Genomic DNA, 21,906 nt, shown 5'->3' on the forward strand with positions numbered 1-21,906 from the left:
CAAGAGTAATGTCTGGTGAATTATGAATAAATTTAGATGGAAGCGAAATTAGTAAGATATAAGACTCGCATGCATGCTATAAACTATGAGGGGGCACTTTACACTACACCGCCCGTAGTAGGGCACGTCCGCAGTAGGATACGTCCGTAGTAGGACATAGACCCCTAGTAGGGTCCGCTCGCAGTAGAGCTCAATTCAGATTCAGAAATAGTGTAGTGAAAGAAAAAGAGCTTGAGCTTAGAAAAGTGTCAAATCCCTATAGTTAGCTTCCAGAAAGTATTAAATAGACACCAGATGGGACAAAGTATGACCCAAATAGTAAAGAGTGAACTAAATTATCTCCTCAATCTCTTATAAAGGTTAAGATGTGAGGTTGAGTCCCAAAAGTGAGTTAGAACAGAAAAAAAAAAAAAAGAGGATAGTTTACTTGATTCTTTCCCCTTACTGAGTGTTCTTATCACTCACTCCCTTTTCTTTCCTGATTGCAGGTACAGGTGATCGAGGTAGCTGCGAGGCAGGGTCAGGTCAGCGTAGATAGATCCGGCTGGAGCAGGTTATCTCTGGTTTATATTACATGCATACAATGACATGTTTTTATCGACTTTTGACTTTTTGAGATTATGGTACAGTTACATATGATTACTCCATGTTTTCAGATACTTTCAGATGAGTCTTCATATGAGTATATACATCTTTTGTTCGTTTCCAGATTTTTAGTTTTCTTGGAATACTTCCTAAACACTTTTAATGATGCGTTTATTGTAAAGTATTTTTAAAAAGAAAAAAAATAGACGCTACGAATATTAATTAGTAACATTTCTCCTTCGGTGGGTAGTACTACTAGGGAGGGATGTTACAATTCAACAAATAATTGTTAATGGGAATAGACAACACACTACCCAAAAAGCTAACAAAAACTCAATTAAACTATAAAAATGTATAAGGGGTCTTCCTCTTTATCGACTCTGACTTTGTGCACAGTTGACTGATACAATTGTAGGTAGATTTTTATGTCATTTTTCATACATATATGCCTCACTGGTAGGAATTAAATCCATCTAGGTGATCTACCATCTAAAGTACATCTTTACTTATAATAAACCAATGTAAAGACAATATAGTAGCGCTATATTCACAAACATTGGTGTCATCCTCCCCCATGGTCTCCTATTAGACACTTTCATGTGTTATTGTACATCACAAACATCTTGCTAACAAAATATGTATCTTTAATCCTTTGTTCAACTAAGGGGGAAAATAATGCATGATTTTTTTATGATGATTGAATCAAAGCCTATTATCAAGGCAAACTCATATGGGCTAAAATGAATGTCCAATGTGTTCACTATAAACCATAACTTCTCATCGAAGTTCACTCTCACCACCTCATGTAATATAAAGGAGTGTGCTAATACTTCACTAAATCAAGAATCTTGTAACTCAATAAACTTTCCAAAACTTATTATTTTGAAAAGTTCTTTTTGCTCATCTGTCAATACCACTCAAATATTGGTCATCACATCTCAATGGCCTTGAATGGTCACTCACGCCCACCCTTCCCCCCTCCTTACCCTCGCCCATGTGCATAGTGGAAATAGCCAAAAGCACCCACCATTCCATTTACATATCCTAAAACCCCCACGTGGTTGAAAATATCCTAAAACCTTCACCATGCAAATCATGCGTGGATAAAAAATATTTAAAAAATTTACCCCAACTTCAACATTTGTCACTACACGTGATTCACATGGTGATTGCAAATCACATGTGGTGATGAAAATCATCCTAAATCTTCCATTTTCAAACCAAATTTTACCATTAATCGATTCCACATCTATTCTAAGACAAAGTCATTGACAAATTTCATGAATATTACAAAGGATTCAAGGTATTTCACACAAAGTTCAACTAGTGAACTTGAGCTCCAAACTCTAAGAAAACTATTACAAAACGGCTAAATCTCAATATTATAAATTAATAATCATGATAAGGAACAATATACTAATCTTTTTGCTTATTTTAATTTTTGAAAATTGAGTAAAATTGTCGAAAATGCATTCAGACTTCTAAGTATGTGTGGTTTTAGTGGGTATACAAGATGAATATGTGAGATTTCAATGTTGGAAATGAATTTAAGGTTCCTTTATATATGAACATTTTCTTTAAAGTATAATGTTTTAGTTATATTCATAAAAACGCTACAAAGTAGGTACCCTCAATTTTGATCATTTTAGGTCATTTCCCTTCAAATATTGACTTGGACGAAAGAGACTTATCATTTTCTAAGGAGTGACTTACGTTTGCACATCTAAGGTTTGGCTTTAAAACATTGTTTTCACCCCTAACTGGCATAAATACAACTTTTCCACCCAAATTTAAGCATATATAACATTTCACCCTCAAAGTTAACTTTGTTGATGAAGCAACAATGTTAGAAATTGATATGACCATGTTATCCTCATTTTATCATTTATCAAAATTATTATGTAGCTTTAAATTAACAAAAATTAAAATGAGCATTTTAAATATTCAAATTAATAAGAAGCCTCTTATTTTCATTTTCTTTCACTTTTAAACCTTCTTTTTCTCTTTCCAAAAATAGGAATGTTTTTATCGTATAATTGTATATCTAGTGGTAAACTGTAATTTTTGAAAATATTGAGGTTTTTAAAAATTTTAAGGGGTAATTAGAAATATAAAAAAAGTTTGAGGGTCTTTTAAAAATATGTCTACCCCTAATAATTTAAAAATGACAATTACACCCCAAAAATTGAATAGAAGGTAACAAAATATAAGTGTAAATGTTATATTACAACTATTATAACAAATAGTAGTTTCGAAATATGTGGGATTTGAAAAAATTTTAAAAACTGATTTGTGAATTTTTAAACCTTCTAAAGATTAAATTGTTATATTTAAAATATCTGGGTCTGATAAAAAGGTTTTATTTTATTTTTAATAATACTTTATGATAAAATTATTATTTTATCCTTATATCATTTTTATTTTTTAAATAGAGCTTGATTTTAGGTGACAAATATTATTTATACTATCTGGGACTGGTAAAGTATTCTTTGGACAAACCTTGGGCAGGAAATGCCGTTTACTCTTTTCTAATTTTTTTTTTCTCTCTCTCTTCTGTCCCTTATATTGTATGTGAATAATGCTAAGGCTAAATAACTTATTCCCACTTAAGGTTTAATTTATTGTTAAACTTCTACTATGTTAAGTTTTAAAAATTCAAATACTTATTCATAAATAATTAAAGTTAATAAAATTCATTAAATTTAAAGATAAAATTGTCATTTAATTAGTAATATAAAAAAATAAAATTTTATTATATTCTCCTATTTTAGTTTTAAAAACTAATAATTTTTCTTCGACCTAAATTTTAAAAACCTATATTTTCACCCGAAAGGTTTCATTTCTTTTCTCCTTTCTTGGTGATCAGAATTTGACCAAGAATCGGCGACACTCTCTCTTCTTTCTTTGTTAGCACTCTCTTTTCTTTCTCTGTTGACGTTTTCTCTTAGTCTTCGTAGATGACAAATTAGTAGAATCGAATGAAGATGAATCGACACATGTTCTTTGTCATGTGCTTTGCCATATCAGCTCCATTGTGTGGTTTGTTATGCTGATTTGTCTCCTTCTTTCTCTATCTTTGTGAACATCCTCCGTCTTTTGCATCTTTGAACATGGACGACATTTCATAAACCCTAAATGGTACCTTCTTTGCACAAGAGAAAGCAATTTCACTTATGCATCTTTGAATGCGACCTTTGTCTTTGGAGTTTTCATGAAATTGTCATCAATTTGTCGTCTCCAAAGACTCTGAGAGAGTATTGACAAAGAAAGAAGAAAGCGCGTCATCGATTCTCAATCAAATTTTGGTGATCAGAGAAGGAATAAAACAAATGAAACCTTAAGGGAAAAGAGATAAGTTTTCAAAATTTAAGCTAAGGGAAAATGTTAGTTTTTAAAACTAAGATAGAGAAATGAATTTAAATTTTATTCTCTTAATATTACTGATTAAATAACAATAATACCCTTAAGGGGCGTTTGGTTTGAGTAATATTTTTTTACCAAAATAAAAAGATTACCTTAAAGATAGATTACTTAGAAGATTATTGGGTATAAATGATTACTATGTTTGATAAAATTTGGTAGGTATAAATAATTATTGTGTTTGGTTAAAGATAATAAAAGATTACTAGTAAATTATTTTACTTAAATGCCCTTGAATATAATTATTTTAAAATATTTTTTATATTATTTGTCATATTAATTAAAATAAATTTATTTTTATCTCAAAAAATTAATAAATAATAATATAATTATAATAAACTCAAGATTACTTCAGTAATTTTTAAATACCTAAAGTGAATGTGGTAATCAGATTACCACCTATATTATCTGTCACGTCAGCATTGGTAATAAAAGATTACTGTAATTTTTTATTACTGACAAACCAAACAAGAGAATAAAAGATAGATTACCAAGGTAATTTTAAAAACCCCCAACCAAATGCCCCCTTAGTTTTAATGAATTTTATTAACTTTAACTATTGATATATGAGATTTAGATTTTTGAAACTTAACTATAGGAGTTTAAGAATAGACTAAACATTGGGTAGGAATAAGTTTTTTGCCCTAATGCTAATCCACATAGACAGCTGGGATTCGGCCTCGTTACACTGAATTTGACAATCAAAGTCCTTTTATATGATTCTTGAATATTTTTGTCTTCGGTGATAGCTACTTTATAAAATTGGATTCGGGGATACTGAATCTTGATTACTTTGGGGGTTGAGAAGAGGTAAAAACTTAACCGGAAAATTGACTCCCCGGGGACTGAATTTTCAAATTTGAAATCTAAGCAAGGTTGTCTTATCTTCCAGCCTTTTTATTATTGTTGTGGATTCAAAATGAGGAAATTTAGAGCTGGAATCCATTTAGCAACGATTAATTTGGTAAATTCGATTCTTCCTCACAAAACTGGAGACATAAATAAATAATTAGTTGAAAAATTAATAAAATAATTGGGTTTTAGGAGGATTAAACTATATTAGTTATAAGTTAAGAGATCATACGGATATAATAAAGAAAATTAATTTTTTTGAAATTGTTCAAATATATATATGTGGTTATACCACTATTTACTCAGTTCAAATTGTCTACTACTATTTTATAGATCTTGAACTTGAAATGTTCGATTTTTCTCCATTTTAGTGAAATTTATCTCTAAAATAAGTCATAAAAGCTAATATTAAATTATTTATTCAAAATTTCTAACATATATTATGATTATTTTCTTTTTGGTATAGAAAATCCAATTTTTATAATCAATATCGAGTTTTTGAGTTTAAAATTGATTATTAGTTGATGAAAAATTGTTCTTCGGTAGATCATGGTGTGATTTTTGTGTTGAAAATATAAATTTTGCTAGAAAAATGTTAGATTTTTCATAGGTAAAAAGTTTAGGGTTTAAAGGTAATTTTTTGATTTTCTTTTAGAAAATAAGGTTTTTCAAGTTTAAATTGGTTGTGAGACAATGCCAATTTATTTCTAGTTAATTTATTATTTGATTTGTTGATGGAATGATGAATTTAACCATAAATAAGAAGATTTTTCTATCATGGGTTGTGAAAATCCAATCGGGGCAATCGCGCCCACTTCTTATTCATCAAAATCTGGGGCCTATGAGGGGAAAATGGACATTTGTAGATCAAGCCCAATTACTTTCTAATATTCAACGAAATCAGTGGGCAGCTCTACCATAGGGAAATGGACATTTTCTAGGTTCACACTTACTGAGAGGTAAAATGATATTTTTTTTATTAGGGTAAAATGTTATTTTTTATAATTTTGAAATATATTTCTGTCATTTTTTTCATTTTATAAAATGTTAGTTTGTTAAATTTTCTTGTATTTTATTTGTTTTAACCATTTATTTCCCTTAAACTAATTTAAAATTGATTTATTTATTTCATTAAGCAACTTCTGGATAATAGAAAAGTAAGGGGCCGGTCAGTTTATCAGGTTAATCTCGAAGGAGGAGGAAAATATAAATTCCATAAAGCACACCTCTTTAGGGTGCAATTAATTATGAGAAGGCCCAAAGACACAATTAAAACATTCAGGGGAAGGTTAAGTGGGTGTCAGAGGCAACTTTTCTTTTCAGGGGACATGCTTTGGAAAATATATTGATACTGAGAGAAGCATACAATCAGTGTTGTGCTCCTCCATTCACTACTTTTTTGAAAAATTAATTGTGGAGACCCCTTCTAAGAGTTTTGGTTTCGGCTGAGTGTAATGGATGTCGGTATTTAGCCTTTTGGAGCTAGCATTAATGATTAGATTGAATTTAGTTATCAAAACGACGTATAATTATATGTGTCAGTCTCAAAAGTAAACCAACTAAAGTTAAGATATTTTATTTGATATAATTCAGTTTGTTATGCGGATTTTTATTCGGTCTTTGAGGCACAAGCCTAAGGGGACAACAATGAAGATGTTGTCAAGCTAACAGTTTTTTATTTTCTTCACTATGACCTTATAAAAGTAGATAATAGGAAGGTGGTTTTGAACCACCTTCTGATTTTAGTGGAAGATTAGATGCATTAGAATTTGATGGTTGATTTGATAAGATAGGTTATACAAAAAAGGTACGAAGACATTGCCAGCCAATATCCACTTTTTGTAGAAGTCCTCGTAATGTTTAATTATGCACTTGTGAATTTGAAAAGGTTCTTGGAAAATCTAAAAACATATTTCCAACCCAACAAATCAAGGGGTTTGTTATACAAATAATATAGGTGAATATAACTTTATACTTATGTCTGAACGCTCCACCACATAGATTCCATCATGAATCCATTTTTGCTTCCTTAATCAAAGCAACAAGACCCTACTCATCTACACATGGGCTCTATAATGTCAATTATGTATGAAGATCGTTATATGGTCTCACAAGTGTTATATATATACTGCATCTCATCATATATGTTATGTGCTTGAATGATATAATATTTTGGATGTAGTGTAAATAGTTATGATCATGTCTATGTTTTAAGATTAATGTTAGACAATGTCCATGACTTACGGATTAGAAAGATCAATTACTTACTAAGTGATTAGCACTGAATGCTTTTGCATATAATAGGTGAGCGGAAGTTGTGGGACAACGGTGCAGTCGGCCAAAGCATGAGGGGAAGAAGATAAAACTTTGAAAATGATGATGCCTAATTTAAGATCATATTTCTTTTATTCTTCCGCATAGAAATATTGGATTCAATAAAGACTATTTATTGTCACGTTGGAAAACATCTTTAAACTGCAAATTAATTGAAGTTTAGATTTGAAGTGAGTTGGATAATTTTAATTGATAGTTGATGAAATGAAATGTTTTAATGTTTTGAACTTTACTTTTATCAATATGTATTTAGGTTATGTTATTTTTTTATGTGAATTTTCTAGACTTGAATCTTGTACGTTCTCATCCAGGGGGAGGCATAGAGGGCACACGGTTGCAGAGAGGTTTTACATTGATGCATCCTCTCCAATATTGGTCTTCAAGGGAAAACCATTTTTGTTTCCCTTGAAATGGGTTGGATGGTTTAGAAAGTCATATGTATTGTCTCATTCAGCAGGTTTTTCTCAGCTTCAAATAGATGTGCTTTGAAACCATGAACTAGGCAAGTTCTTCTCGATTTAGGAGTAACTGTCACAAATAGAGATAAAGAGTTATATCAGTTTCTTAGAAAGAGCAATGCTGCAAGCAAAATTATTATCATCCTCAAATGTTGTATGACATCCCATTGATTGCATTATCGAATTTCATGGTAACCGGGAAAGGAAAGCATTTAGCCTACAATCAATACTCAGACCGATAATACTTAATAACCTAACCAATTCATTGTGCACTATGTACAAATGGATTATAACAATTTTTTGTTTTCTTCCGTATAATTCATTGTGTTACTCTCGGTCGTTTTATTAAAGATAGAACAATCTTGACATTAATGGAATCAATTGACCGTAAGTTATAGTCCATCAAATATTGACTGTTTTTGTTTGTGCCCCTCAATAGTAAGTATCTTAATTAATTACCCTAAATATTGTAAAAAGAATTTTTTGTTACTTTCCAGAAAATGTAGCTGGGGAACAAGACTGGGCAGACTACCTTTCCGTTTTCACTGAGGCTTTTCAAACCATGTGTTTTTCTGGAAAGAAAAGTATTTTTGAATTATTGTCTTAGAATTTGTTTGGTGTGCTTTCACCTGATCGGTGTAACCGGATTAATCTTGAAGGGCAAGTCTGACTCAAAGAAAGATTTCTCCTTATAAAAGAAAATTAAGCCTCAATCAACTATTACTTTAATGGATTATCAGAAAAACTTGTGACTTCTATGATATATATTTGTTCATTTAGGCATCAATTTATTGAATCATTCAAAATGTGAGCTAAGAATTATCTTTTCAAAAGGCTTAAGACTAAGTGGTAATAATCTTCGCAAGAAAATTTGTCTGGTTAAACAATCAATCAAATAATCTGGTACGGTGCCGAAAGCCTCAACACTTGGGGTAGCTAAGGTCTACAAGCAATGGAGCCAAAAAAATCACAAATTTTTGTGTATAATATGGTTTTAAGATATACATCTTGAAACTCGATACATGTCAAAAAAATTGGTATGGTTATAGTTGTACACTCACCTCTGGTTTTTAGTTTTTCTGCCTCTCTTCCCTTTGGTGGGAAGATCACATAATAGAATGTATATGACCAAGAAATTATTTCAAACTTGTTCATAGAATAGAATGTATGCCTCACAGCCAAGGACTTCTTCAAGGGAAGATTCACGCACATACACATCACTGGCATGATACCACAGGCAACCTTCATTTTCTTTCTGTGTCTTTCCTTCAAGTTTTGCACCTCTCACATAGGCTACATAGTGACCCCCTCTCATGCCTCCTAAATGCTCAACTACTCCAACTAGACGATAATTGTACTTCTCTTTATCTGTGCACCTGCAAAAACCCAGCAATAAACTTATTTACAGAGTGATGCATACTGCAACATTAGGTTTCTTCAATAAACATATCCAATAGACCAAGTTAACTACTATGTTTCAATAAAAGCCTCTCAATTAATATAATCATGTCTTCATGTCCCACAAATAGATAGGGAGCAAACATATCTTTCGGAATCAAGCTCAGGCAATAGAATTAGGAATTAGCAATTGACTAGGGCACAAACATATTATCCAGGATTAATTTAGTACTTTACAGCATTAAGAAACCTCAATATTCAGTAAATACACAAAGATAACCAAGACGACAGAGAAATTTCGAAAATTCTTTCCTGTCATTCTTGGGATAACAAAGGCAAATATAAAAACACATTGAGAAAAATTATTTTGGTCATCTAGTTAAGATCCTGTGTATCTAGTCACATTCAGATTTTTTGTTCTCGTTATACCTTGTCTTATATTTCATTTTACTTTATCTGAGGGTACTTGCATATTTGGAGACAAAACCTATTGTCTCAGAGGGCATTGATTAGTCATTTACATTTCTTGCATGACAGCAGATTACTGCCTAAATGTTCCTAGTTGTATAAAGCTGAAGCTGTTAATAACTAAAGCCTAGGCATCCAGGGGTCGAACCAAATGACCCCTGGAATACTGTGGAGATCAATTACAAGTCCCATCTATATTTAATTTTGTAAATTAATCTTCCAACGAAACTAAGAAAACAGAACATTAAAAACTAAAATAAAAATACTCCACAATGCATCTAGAGAGGAAAGAAACAGTAATTTTCTCTGAGAAGACTGGGTAACAAAAATGTGACAAAGAACATTCCAATTCTTCAAAACCATAGAAGTGCAATTATTAGAAATTCATTCTAACGGAAATTTGAAGATTCAAAAATTCTCATATGTCGCTGTTGTTTTGGTTGGTTTTTGACTACAGATGCAAAGAGCTTTTTCAGTTTCTGATAAACCAACTAAAAAAGCCCTCATCCCAGCTCCTAGTTTTAAATTGCCATTTTCAAAGTTAAGGTATTATGAGTATCGTCAAGCAAAACCAAAAGTACTTATAGAGGTTATGGTTAAAGACTGAGATAAAGGTCTGGCAAATCTACTAAAGAAAGCTCCTCAGCGGAAAATATTAACCTATATTGGTCTGTCTTCCAAGTACTTGGAACTGCACCAAAGGTACAGCACATATGCATTGGAGAGTAGGACTGAATGAGGCCAAATTCTGCATATTAAAGATATTCCTAACATTCTTAAAGACAATAAAACAAGAATATATGCCTGTGGCAGAACATAAAAGATATTACCATTCTAAATCCCTAGTCTTCCACTAGGAATATTTTTTACTGCCATGTAAAACATCAGATAATTCCAATAGTTACAAAACACACCCTATTGTCACAAGCAAATGTTAGTATATCATGTACTATTCTTGACCACTTACTAGTTCAGGCATTCAAATCACAGTAGAATATAATCTTGCACCAAATTAACCGACCAGTGACAACCCCACAGCAAAAAAAAAGAAAAAGAAAGGAGAAAACATTGCTTCTGCTGGATATAAAATCTCTTTTCATAAATGAATATGTACCTGGGATCCATATATTGTCTAAGATTAATCACTTCACTGAAATTTACATGGCCATTCAATTTACTCAAACGACCACGAGCATCTTGGTTGAACCTCTTCAGATGAACAGTCAAAATAGGCGGGGCCTTGTTAATAAGGACCCTTTTGGTTGCATCCCGCTTCACCATTACTTTTAGGGAATTTATCACCTCAGTTGACAGAGCATCAGCAGGAGCACACAGAGAACTATCAGACCCATCAAAACTATGAGAATCTTCAACTTGATGAGCAATGTTTTGTTGACTTTCTTGCACAGGAACTGCATCATTCGTCTCTATTGTTCCTTCTTCCCCTTGAGAAATAACTGGATTAATCTCACATGTCTGACCATTTTCAAATTTCACACAAGTTTGATTTAAGCAATCAATTTTCGCCTTATGTAAAGCCAAGCTCTCACCAGAAGTGTCCAGATCAATATCAGTTTTGATGTGTCCATTACTAAGAGTTTTAACTTCAGAAGTACAGGATGCATCTTTCATAGTCTTTTGATCATTTTGCTTTCTAGTCTCACCTCCATTTATCAAAACTTGTGAAGCAAGTTTTGCCAGCTTCTTCAAAGTTTCCGACTTCTGGTGTTGCACATTCCTTGAACAGCTCTCACATTCCCAAGCATTATCATCAGTGAGAAGCTCTGGCTTTATAAAATGAGCCAAACAAATCTCTACAGACACTGGAGAATTTGAATTATCAACCTCTTCTGGATCAGATCCGCTGCTACTTCCTAGTACAAAACCACTCTCCACCTTATCACTACCGAAACAGGGCCCAGCGACTGGCCCAGCAGCAATTTCAGGTTCGTCAAATAGCCCACCAAAGCCATCAAATTCCAATTCCTCTTGTCCACAGCCAATGACTGATGAGGAGGCCTCAGCGTCTCCACTCATAATCTCCCCAGTAGTGGGACTTTCTTCATTGTATGGAAGTAAGATAACTTCTGAATCTTGAGCATGCAATGGTTGCTCATCCTCCCAAGGATTCACAGAAGAAGAATCCTGTTTCGAATTTGCCTCTTCATGGAGTGAAGAAGTCTGACTACTCTCCAATAAGATATCACCTGAAACGTCATCCTTATCTCCAGAATCTTGAACAAATAAATCATTACTTCGCAAATTCAAATCATGCCTATCTGACATAGATTCTAGTTCCACATAATCCAACCACGTAAAATCATCCAATGAAGCCACTGTTTGGTTCATTGAATGATCCAAAACTTGTTCATCCTCAGGCTGTGCAACAGCTGAAAATTTCTGAGAAGAACTGCTTTCAGCGGCAATAGTTGATGAGCCAACAGAATCTAATAATGAAGAACCATCTGAAGAACTTCCCACTTTTCCAGTGGAAGATGCAGTAGACTTCATCACACACGAAGACTCACTGATGGCAGCTGGACTTGGAGAATTTTGCACTGTTACAATATCAGTATCTTTGTTAGCTTTACCTTGAACCTTTCCACTTTTCTTTGGTGGTGGTTTTGTTTTCTTGGCTCGAGAGGGTTGGGCTTTTTTAGGCGAAGGTTTCTTGGTTGGAACTGGAAGAGAGAGATCTAAAAATGGCTCATAAACCGTTGAGGAATGTCCACATTCCACACAACAAACAGTACTAGAAATCAGTCCCCCAAATACAGAATCCACAAAAGTAGGACCTGGATTTGAAGAATTCTCATTTTCCTCAAAAGCATTAACTTTTTTTCTGACAACCAACTCCTCAGTACACAGTCCATCAAGTAAGAAACGAAGAAATTCATGACTATCATGTTGCTGATATCCCCTAAACTGGGGAGCCTTAGAACAGACACATCCAAAAAAAGATCTTGGATTTATAACATTTCTCAACCCTGCCTCTGGTTTTGTTTCAGTGAAAAGTTTCTTCAAAGCAATAGTAAGAGGGCCAAAAGATACATCCATATTCAGGAAGTAATCTCGCAATCTAAACATGGCCAGAAGATTCTGCATGACTGAATTAAAGAAGCAAGTATTCCCAAGGTTAGTCAAACCTCTTACCACGTAGCCAGCCTTTCCATCTAAACAACCCCCAACTGGTATAATGCTTTCAGATTTGATTTCACTGGTAACACTGCCACTACCAAACCAAACATCCTCAACATCCACAGATGAACCTTCTGTTGATTTACCCTTAAATAATTTTACAACCTCTGATAATACATCTTTATTTTCACCATTTTCCTCTGTTTTCTCAACTGGAATGAGTGTGTTGCATGGAAAGCACCACCGGAGATGAGGGTTTTCCCATTGGATCACCAAAGAATGTCGAGCTTGTCTAGCATGCCGAATTGCATGGCTTTGAGGGGTTGTAGGAAGTCCAACCCCTCCACAAGCATAATGCCCACAATCTAAACAAACCCAAATGGCTTTTGAGCCAGATTTTGAATCTGCTGAACCACCCCCCTTCTTCTTCGCATTCTTACTCTTTCCCTTCCTCCCTCTTCTATCATTTGCACCTTCTCGACAATCCTCACACCTTATAGGATTTGAAGACTGAAATTTAGCAGAAAATTTATCCAAATCAACACCCTTGTCAAGATGGACACAAGGTTTTCTCTCTTTCACCACTGTAACACCAACATTAGAACTCTCAACATGATTAGATTGTTGAGGAACGTTTTTAGGAGATAGGACTGCAGCTCGCTTCTCCTTAGCAGCTCTACTCTTCTTATCAACCCCTTTCCCCATAAGTCCCTAAAACCAATTCAAAATAATCATAGAAACTAATCAGTCTATGGCAACAGAAAGAGAAACAGTTAATCCAACGGATACCACAATAATCTGCTAGAAATCGTGGACAACAACAACTCCAATCTAATTTCTTGAATAATTTTTCCCTTTAATGCATAATGAGTATCCCACTATCTATGTGAAATATTGTCACAACCATCAACACCAAAAACTTAATAAAAAATAAATAAAACTAAAAATAATAGATAACTAAAACTATTGTCAGGTTCGTATACATGGAATAGAACCAACAAACATAAAAACTATTTAAATTCAGTCAATATAAAGAACAACTAATGGATTGAAAAAAAATAGCAAACAAAACAAAACTAACAGAACCTATTAAGGATTCAGGCATTCGGAAACGACCCAGATGATTATTTGGATTCAAGAGCGCATTTGAGAGCTTCTAGACTACTGCAAAGGTCAACAAAAGCATATATCAAGCAAAAAGTAAACGATTCAAACAGAGAAGTTCGCATAGAAATTAAAGATAAATAATATTAGTACCTTAATATCTGGAGCGAGAGGCCAAAGATTGATGATGAAATGTTGGGAGAAATGGTGTTACATAGGTGTGGAAGCTTAAGATCTAATGACTAAGAACGGTGGAGAGAGTTGTGTGGGGGAAAAGGAGGAGCTAAGTCTCAGCCCAAACTTATTGTGGGTTTTGGTTTTAATACGAAGAGGAGGGAGAGGAGTGAAAGTGAGAAGGGAAAAGGAGAGAGAGGAAATAGGGTTTTACTGATGTAAACGGGGAAAGGTGAAACTGAAGTTTTAACGGTTGTTAAAAAATTCGGAGGGGAGACGTGAGGGTTCGAGTGGTTTAAGTTTAGTCCACACCCGGATCTTCTCTGTGCTATCATCTGAATCCGGGTTTCCTTTCACTAGTTTATTTTGTCATATATTATTGAAAAATATTGATTAAGTAATAAAAATTTGAGATAAAAGTAAAAACAATAAAGTTAAATGTATAAATAATACATATAATTTTTTAGATAAATATTAATAATAATATAATAATAATATATTATTATATAATTAGATATTATTTTATTTTTTATTAAAAATTATTTAATTATATAATAACATATTATTATTTATATATAAAATTATACATATTATTTATAGATATAATACTACTCAAATAAAAATAATCTAATTTCTAAAGTACATAAGTTAAAGAGGGCTTAAGCCACTGCCCAAACCTTTTTTTTTTTTGGTCTAATATTAAAGCTCTTATATTATAAATGTAAAAAATTCATTAATCCAATAATTTGGAAAAGGCAATTTCTTACTAGTTTTTTTATTATTACTTAAATAATATTAAATTCGATAGTCCACAATTATATTTTTAAAATAACTTATCCTAAGCATTCACGTAAGTGTGGGAAATAAAATAAGACACATTAAACATTCATATAGGCACGCAAAATTATTTATTTATAATTATTTTTTTTGGGAATATTTGCCCTATAATAAGATAAAATTATAAATTTATATAGATATAAGATTTTTTTTGGTGGAAAAATGAATTAGTGCATTAGGGTTTTTAAATGGAAATGTGATGATATATTGTTTGTTTGAGCTACTTAATATGTCATATGGTTTTATAGGCTTTGGATTCAAATGGACGGTTATAATAGATGTGAAAACACACACCAACATATTTATGTATTTATTTGAAGATGTTATTTGAGAGATGTGATTAGAATGTTACAGAGAGTGTTTGTAGCTAGCAAACAATAATAACCAATAAAAGAGATCAAGAGTTTTTAAGTGGTTAGATTATCTTAACAAAACATATGTCCATTGTAATGTTATTTACTCTTCTTTATAATATGTTTGTAGAGAACAATTATCAAGAGTTATCAAGAATTTCTTAGTATGAATGTAGAGAGTGCGTTGTGTGGAACTATTTTAGTAGTCATTGAAGACATGAGAGTTTCTCAAGGATCATTCTCCTCTTGCTCCATTCTTTTATTCAACTTATATTATAACACTCACATGTATGTCTCAAGAAAAACAATCTTTTTGCATATTTTAATGATATTATATAAATGTGACTTAAGTTAGGAAATTAAACGAACCATTCATAAAACTAATGAACCGTTCATTTGATGTCACATCAACATAATAGTTAATGTAACACGTAGGAAATGTAAAAGGGGAAATCGTGCATGTTTAGGATGCACACTCGTGCACTTGATTATAGTTAGAAAAAATTTATAAAAGGCACATCATTGCATTGTTTAGGATTATTTTCCCAAAACCTATTTGTTTATTCTTATCTTTAGTATCTGATAGAGAAAAATTTATGTTTCCAAAGGAAATCTCTAGCAGTGATCATCAGTTTCTAACGAGTTTAAAGTGAGAAAGAAAATAGGTTTAACGATAGCAAATCAACACTTTTTGAAAACTAAGTAAATAGAGTTTCTTATTTTGGTTTATGAGATGATTCTTATGGTGTTAATGTAGTATGTCAAATCTACGAAATGTATGACGAATCTTGATGTGTTGTGAATTATATTAGTGAGTATATCACCTCTTGAATTGACATTTCGCTTGATAATAACTTGATTCAATCCTAATTAAAGTAAATACATTCATAGTAATCAAAAGATCATATTGAGAAGACATGTAAGTACATAGATAGTGGTCTATGATGTTGATAATCTGTATGTTGAATATGTTAACATAGAAGTATTAATAGTATCAAATTAACATGATGTATGAAATTGTTAAAAGTTGATGTTTGTAAGACTTAAATTATGTTTGTAGGGTGTCAGAGAAATGTTAGATAGTTGATGAAATGTTATGAACCAATTAGGTATAAGGGTAGCTTGAAAATAAACTAAAAATAGGCTTCCAAAAGCACGTGCACGATTGTCCGAAAGACAAACATGATTATGACACACTTATAATGTTTTTTTTGGTAAGTAATTTTTCTAAGGTTTTACAAATGTGACAGAGACTCAAACCTAAGACTTCTATTTGAAAATTATAATGTTTTACCAATTTTGTTTAATCCCTGATTTTTCGACATACCTATAATGTTATGAAGTTCATGTCATGTATAGTCGTGCATGAAGGTATAAATAATCATATGCACAACACCTCAAGTTTCTTTGGTGGCCAATAAACTATTGTGCAAATGACACACACGACCATCTGTTGCATATAGACTAGGTGATGGTGGGCACCCATATAGAAAGGGTATACAATTGTTTACATAGTAGAATGACAAAATTACCCTTAAGAAACATGTATGACCATAAAAGGAAAGTAAGTGTGCATGAGATTAGTTGAATGTCCATGCGTTTAACCATACACATTTGTTCATTTGACTGTGCACCAAGTCATGCCCAAGGATGCTCATGAGGGGATAACTTATACTCAAGAAGAGAAAAATATACACCTAAGCACCCTAACATGCACACCCATATAGTATGTCACAACCAAGTTTGCTTGTAAAGGTAAAGTCATGCATAAAGGAAAGGACACACAATTGTGCACCCAATAATGCATAAACTTGCACTCAAGAAAGAAAAGAGATGAAGTTAAGTATTAAGCTTAGGTGTTTGATAAGTTTTCTTAAAGGATAGTGTAGCACCCCCCTTAAAAAGTACTACTTTTCGAAGGAAGACGTCATTAAATTATCTATTTGGAGCATGTATTTAATATAAAACATATAATGAACTCTCAAAATAACCAAATGAAAACACATTTTATTAAACTTACAAAATGACTAAAATACCCTCTTAAAAATCGTTTGTTGAAAGCATACAAAAGATGTCTAATCATAAAACATAAAATAAAAAAAGGTCACATTGTGTAGTCAAATACATAAATAAAACTAAAATAAACCATTAAAGAGTAAAAACTAATAAAAGTTGAAATGACAGAAATGCCCTTGCAACTTTACGCCTTTTAATCATTGCTCCTTATCTAATCGTCACAATTACTTGCACTTACACACATGAAAGTAGGGGAGTGAGTGATAAAATATTTGATAAGTAGGAGAATCTATTGATAAGTTTCACTGAAATTTTCATATTGAACTCTAAGGATTGTCTAGACTATATATCATAACTCTCGATTTGAACTATGTCCTACTTGATTACCAAGGAACTGCTCCCCCATATTTCTATTTGACGTGACCATACTAAACTTAAAGGAAGCATCCTAATCTAAAAGTTGTAATTGTAATTGTATACTAGATCAATCAATCTAGATCAAATACAAGGATTTAACATCTTGGCTATGTGAGTTATCTGTTTATTTCACTACACAAAACTATATCTTAACTAGGCTCTAAAAGGAGCAAGTACCTTATTGCGGGTTTGATGTCCTATTATAGATGTACCCTACTGCAGCTGGTGTAGTGAATATGTACTCACGGTACCCCCTTATAATGATCTTATGATGTATGGCATGCATACATCTCGAGCTCTAATTCACTTGGCTTGTTCTCGCTTCCACCTAAAATGTTTCTCATGCCATTCTATATTTTTACTCTTAGGCACATAAGGTACTAATGCGCACCTATAATATATGTACTGTCACTTAAGATGACCTTTAAATCTTTAACTTAGTTCCTTTGCTCTTTTCTTTCTTCTGTCTTATACACAAAGATATATACATCTTGGCACATAATGGTGTGTTTATTTACTTTACTCACACATGGCTACTTCCCTGTGGCTTTTACTTGTGTTTCACTATTCATAGACACATGGGCGTGTACTTTATCTAACACGGGTTTATGCCCCTTCATGTATCTATTTCACTTTCCTTTTCAATTCTTTTCTCGATTACACTACTTCTTAGGGGTATTCTAGTCATTTTAACATACACACAATCATGCTAAAGTTACACATAGGAAGTCTGTAATATCTTTCCCCATAAGTATTACTACCAAAGGAGAAATATTACGAATTAATATCCGAAATGTCTATTTTTTTTTAAAATACTTTAAAATGAACGCATCTCTAAAAGTGTTTAGAAATTATTCTAAGAAAACTGAAAATCTGGAAGCGAATAAAAGATGTATATATCCCATATAAAAACTCATCTAAAACATATAAGATAATGGAGTAATTATATAAATGCCCCTAGATACAACTATACAACTATCTGAATAGGGCCAAAATCAACAATATCATATGTATGTAACAAAAACTATAGGTAACCAGCCCCAACCTGGGTCTATCTTCGCTGATCTGACCTTGCCTTGCAGCTACCTCGATCACTAGTACTTGCACTCATGAAAAAAAAGGAAGTGAGAGATAAGAATACTCAATAAGGGAAAAAAATTAAGTAAACTATCTCATTTCCTGTTCTAACTCACTCTCGGGACTCAACCTCACATCATAACCTCTATAAGAAATCGATGGAATAATCTAGTTCATTCTTTACTATTTGAGTCATACTTTGTCCTATCTGGTGTCTATTTGATACTTTCTAGAAGTTGACTATAGAGATTTGACACTTTTCTAAGCTCGAGCTCTCTTCCTTTCTCTCACTACACCATTTTTGAATCTGAATTGTACTCTACTACAAGCATGCCCTACTGCAAGCGGATCCTACTATAGGTTTATGTCCTACTATGGACGTGCCTTACTGTGGGCGGTGTAATATAAAGTGCCCCCTCATAGTTCATAGCATGCATGCGTGCATTATATCTTACTAATCCTGCTTCTATATAAAACTATCCATAACTTACTCTTGGGATGACCCCTGAATCTTGAGCCCAAAATTCCTTTTCTTGCTTTTCTTTCTTTTCTTTTTCTTCTTTTCTTTTTCTCCCATTTCTTTCCTTTAATTTCTTTCTTTCTTTCTCTCCAAAAACTGTGAAATACTGTTCATAGGACTATTTATTTGGTAGGACAGTTTTTTTGTTCATACAATTTAACAGTTTAACGGTCTCTAATTTATACAAACTATATATCGTTGAAAAACAGATTAAAAACGCTTTCCAGAAAGCTATAATAGCCCTCATGATTCATCTGATAATATAATCAAAACGTGGGATGAATTCAGTGGCAAAAACCTATATTTCCTATTTATTTGGGTAAAACAATCTTTTTGGTTCATATAATATTTAACAATTCAAACGATCTCCAATTCATACAAGCTATATAACGTTGAAAAGAGGATTCAAAGATATTTCCAATAAGTGATAATAGCACTCATGATTTATCAGATTAGGTAGCCAAAACGTGGGATGAATTTAGTAGCAAAAAATTATCTTCACTATTTATTTGGTAAGACAGTTTTTTTGTTCATACAATTTAACAGTCCAAACGGTCTCTAATTCATACAAGTTATATATCATTGGAAAAAGGATTCAAAGAGCTTTCCAACAAGCTATAATAGCACTCATGATTCATCAGATAAGGTAGCCAAAACATGGGACGAATTCAATGGTAAAACTGTAAATATTATCCAATTATCTGCCATAAACAAAATCACACACATAGATACCCCAAATGGCAAAACAACATTTCTCAACTGCAAAATCATCATTTATAACATAGATTCAAGGAACCAAAAGCATAAAACATGAAACATATCAAGGATAATGCCCCTTACCTTATTTCAAGTCAATCTTTGCTAAATTGGCTCCCTTATTTTTATCTTCCTTCTTTGATCACCAAACCCACCTTAAATCAACACCAAATACACTAACATCTTTATATAACATGCATCCAATATAGATAAACATATTAAAAGGGAAAAAGAAAGAGATCTTTTGGTTACCAAAGCTCCAAAAGTGTTTCCTCTTCTTTTCTTTCCTTACTTTTTTTTTCAGACCCTTCAAATCATCCATTTTCCTTCTAAAAACAAAGAAAAAAAACATGAAGAAGGCTGCTTTCTCTGGAAGAGATGGAGAAGATGATGAAAAAAGGTAGAATTGCCTTTTTTTTCACTTTTCTCTCTTTTTATATCTATCTATATATATATATATATATATATATATATATATATATATATATATATATATATACTTTTTAATATATCTTTGTTTTTCTTTTGTAATTGCTTTGTATATAACATACACACACACATTTCAACATACACATTTAAAATTGGAAATGTCTCAAAGTATGATCAAAAGACACAAATACCCCTAGAACGTACTTGAGGGTATTACAACTCTTTTCTTATCATAAGAATTTTGTCCTCGGAATTCATAAAAACAGCTCTAGATACTTCTCCTTCATAGTCTGCTCCATTTCCCAAGTGGCCTCCTCTACCTTCTGGTTTCTCTATAAAACTTTTACTAGAGGAATTTGTCGGTTACTTAGTTGTTTAATTCTCTTGTCAAGTATCTAAATCGGTCTTTCTTCATAACTAAGGTCTTCTGATAACTGAATATCATCTATATTCATGATCTGGGAATGATCACCAAAACACTTCCTTAAAGATGAGACATGAAATATATCATGAATATGGTCCATATTGGCTAGTAAGACCAATTTGTGAGCCACTTTACCAACTCTCTTAATTATCTCATATGGACCAATAAATCTGGTAGCTAGCTTTTCTTTCTTTTCGAATCTCATCAAATGCTTGAATGGAGTAACCTTTACAAATGCAAATTCACCTACATTGAATTGCAAGTCTCGACGTCGATGATCTGCATATCTTTTCTGTCGATCTTGGGCCTGTTTTATTCTCTGTCTGATTAGCTAAACATCATCAATCATTTTCTGGGTCAACTCAGGCCAAAGGGATCGAGATAACATATCTCTCTCTCCTATCTCATCTCAGTGAAAAGGAGAACGACACCTTCTACCATATAATGTCTCATAAGGTATCATCTGAATAGTCATCTAGTAGCTATTATTGTAAGCAAACTCCACTAAGGGTAACATTTCTACCCACATAGCTTTATGATCCAAGCAATAAGCTCTTAACATATCCTCTAAAATTTGATTAACCTTCTCCGTCTAACGATCTGTCTGAGGATAATAGGCTGTACTAAATGCCAAATTAGTATCCAAAGATCTTTGAAAACTCTTCTAAAACACTGATACAAATTTCTCTAACATATAATCTCCCTAACTGATCTGTGGTAGTAGTATCTTTGATGGGCAGGAAATGAGATAACTTGGTTAATCGATCCACAATCACCCAGATAACATTGCATCTATTTTGAACTCTAGGGAGTCTACTCATGAAGTCCAAGGAGATATGCTTCCATTTCCATTCTAGAATAGACAGAGGCTGAAGCAACCCTGAAGGTTTCTGGTGTTTGGCCTTAATTTGCTGATAGGTGAGACATCTGGTAACAAACTCACCTATATCCCTTTTCATGCCTAACCACCAAAAATGTCTTTTTAAATCCTGATACATTTTAACACCCTCAAAGTAGGCAGTGTAAAGAGATCTATGAGTCTATACAAGAATTCTCTATCTTAATTTAGTTATCTGAGAAACATACACTCAATCTCTGAATTTGAGAACTCCATTTGATACTTGAAACTTTATCTCAATACCTTCT

At 32.6% G+C, this 21,906-nt stretch overlaps 1 protein-coding gene across 1 annotated transcript; it reads right to left on the reverse strand.

The window, feature by feature from the left end:
* Window positions 1–8,602: 8,602 nt before the first annotated feature.
* LOC123206248 (ubiquitin carboxyl-terminal hydrolase 2-like) lies at window positions 8,603–14,092 on the reverse strand. The gene is made up of 4 exons (XM_044623402.1): window positions 13,911–14,092; window positions 13,740–13,817; window positions 10,630–13,364; window positions 8,603–9,025 (listed from the first exon to the last, which is right to left on the reverse strand). Exons 3-4 carry the CDS (start codon window positions 13,356–13,358, stop codon window positions 8,791–8,793), a joined length of 2,964 nt encoding a protein of 987 aa, XP_044479337.1. The 5' UTR covers window positions 13,359–13,364; window positions 13,740–13,817; window positions 13,911–14,092; the 3' UTR covers window positions 8,603–8,790.
* Between the last annotated feature and the right edge of the window lie 7,814 nt (window positions 14,093–21,906).

The sequence above is a fragment of the Mangifera indica genome, unplaced genomic scaffold (genome assembly GCF_011075055.1).
Source record: "Mangifera indica cultivar Alphonso unplaced genomic scaffold, CATAS_Mindica_2.1 Un_0029, whole genome shotgun sequence".
Taxonomy (NCBI): Eukaryota; Viridiplantae; Streptophyta; class Magnoliopsida; order Sapindales; family Anacardiaceae; genus Mangifera; species Mangifera indica.

Excerpts from the sequence above, each read along its gene's own strand:
- LOC123206248 (XM_044623402.1), bottom strand. The coding sequence starts at position 13,358 with ATGGGGAAAGGGGTTGATAAGAAGAGTAGAGCTGCTAAGGAGAAGCGA. Across the intron at positions 9,026-10,629 it reads AGACAATATATGGATCCCAG|GTGCACAGATAAAGAGAAGT; the intron begins GTACATATTCAT and ends GGGTTTTTGCAG.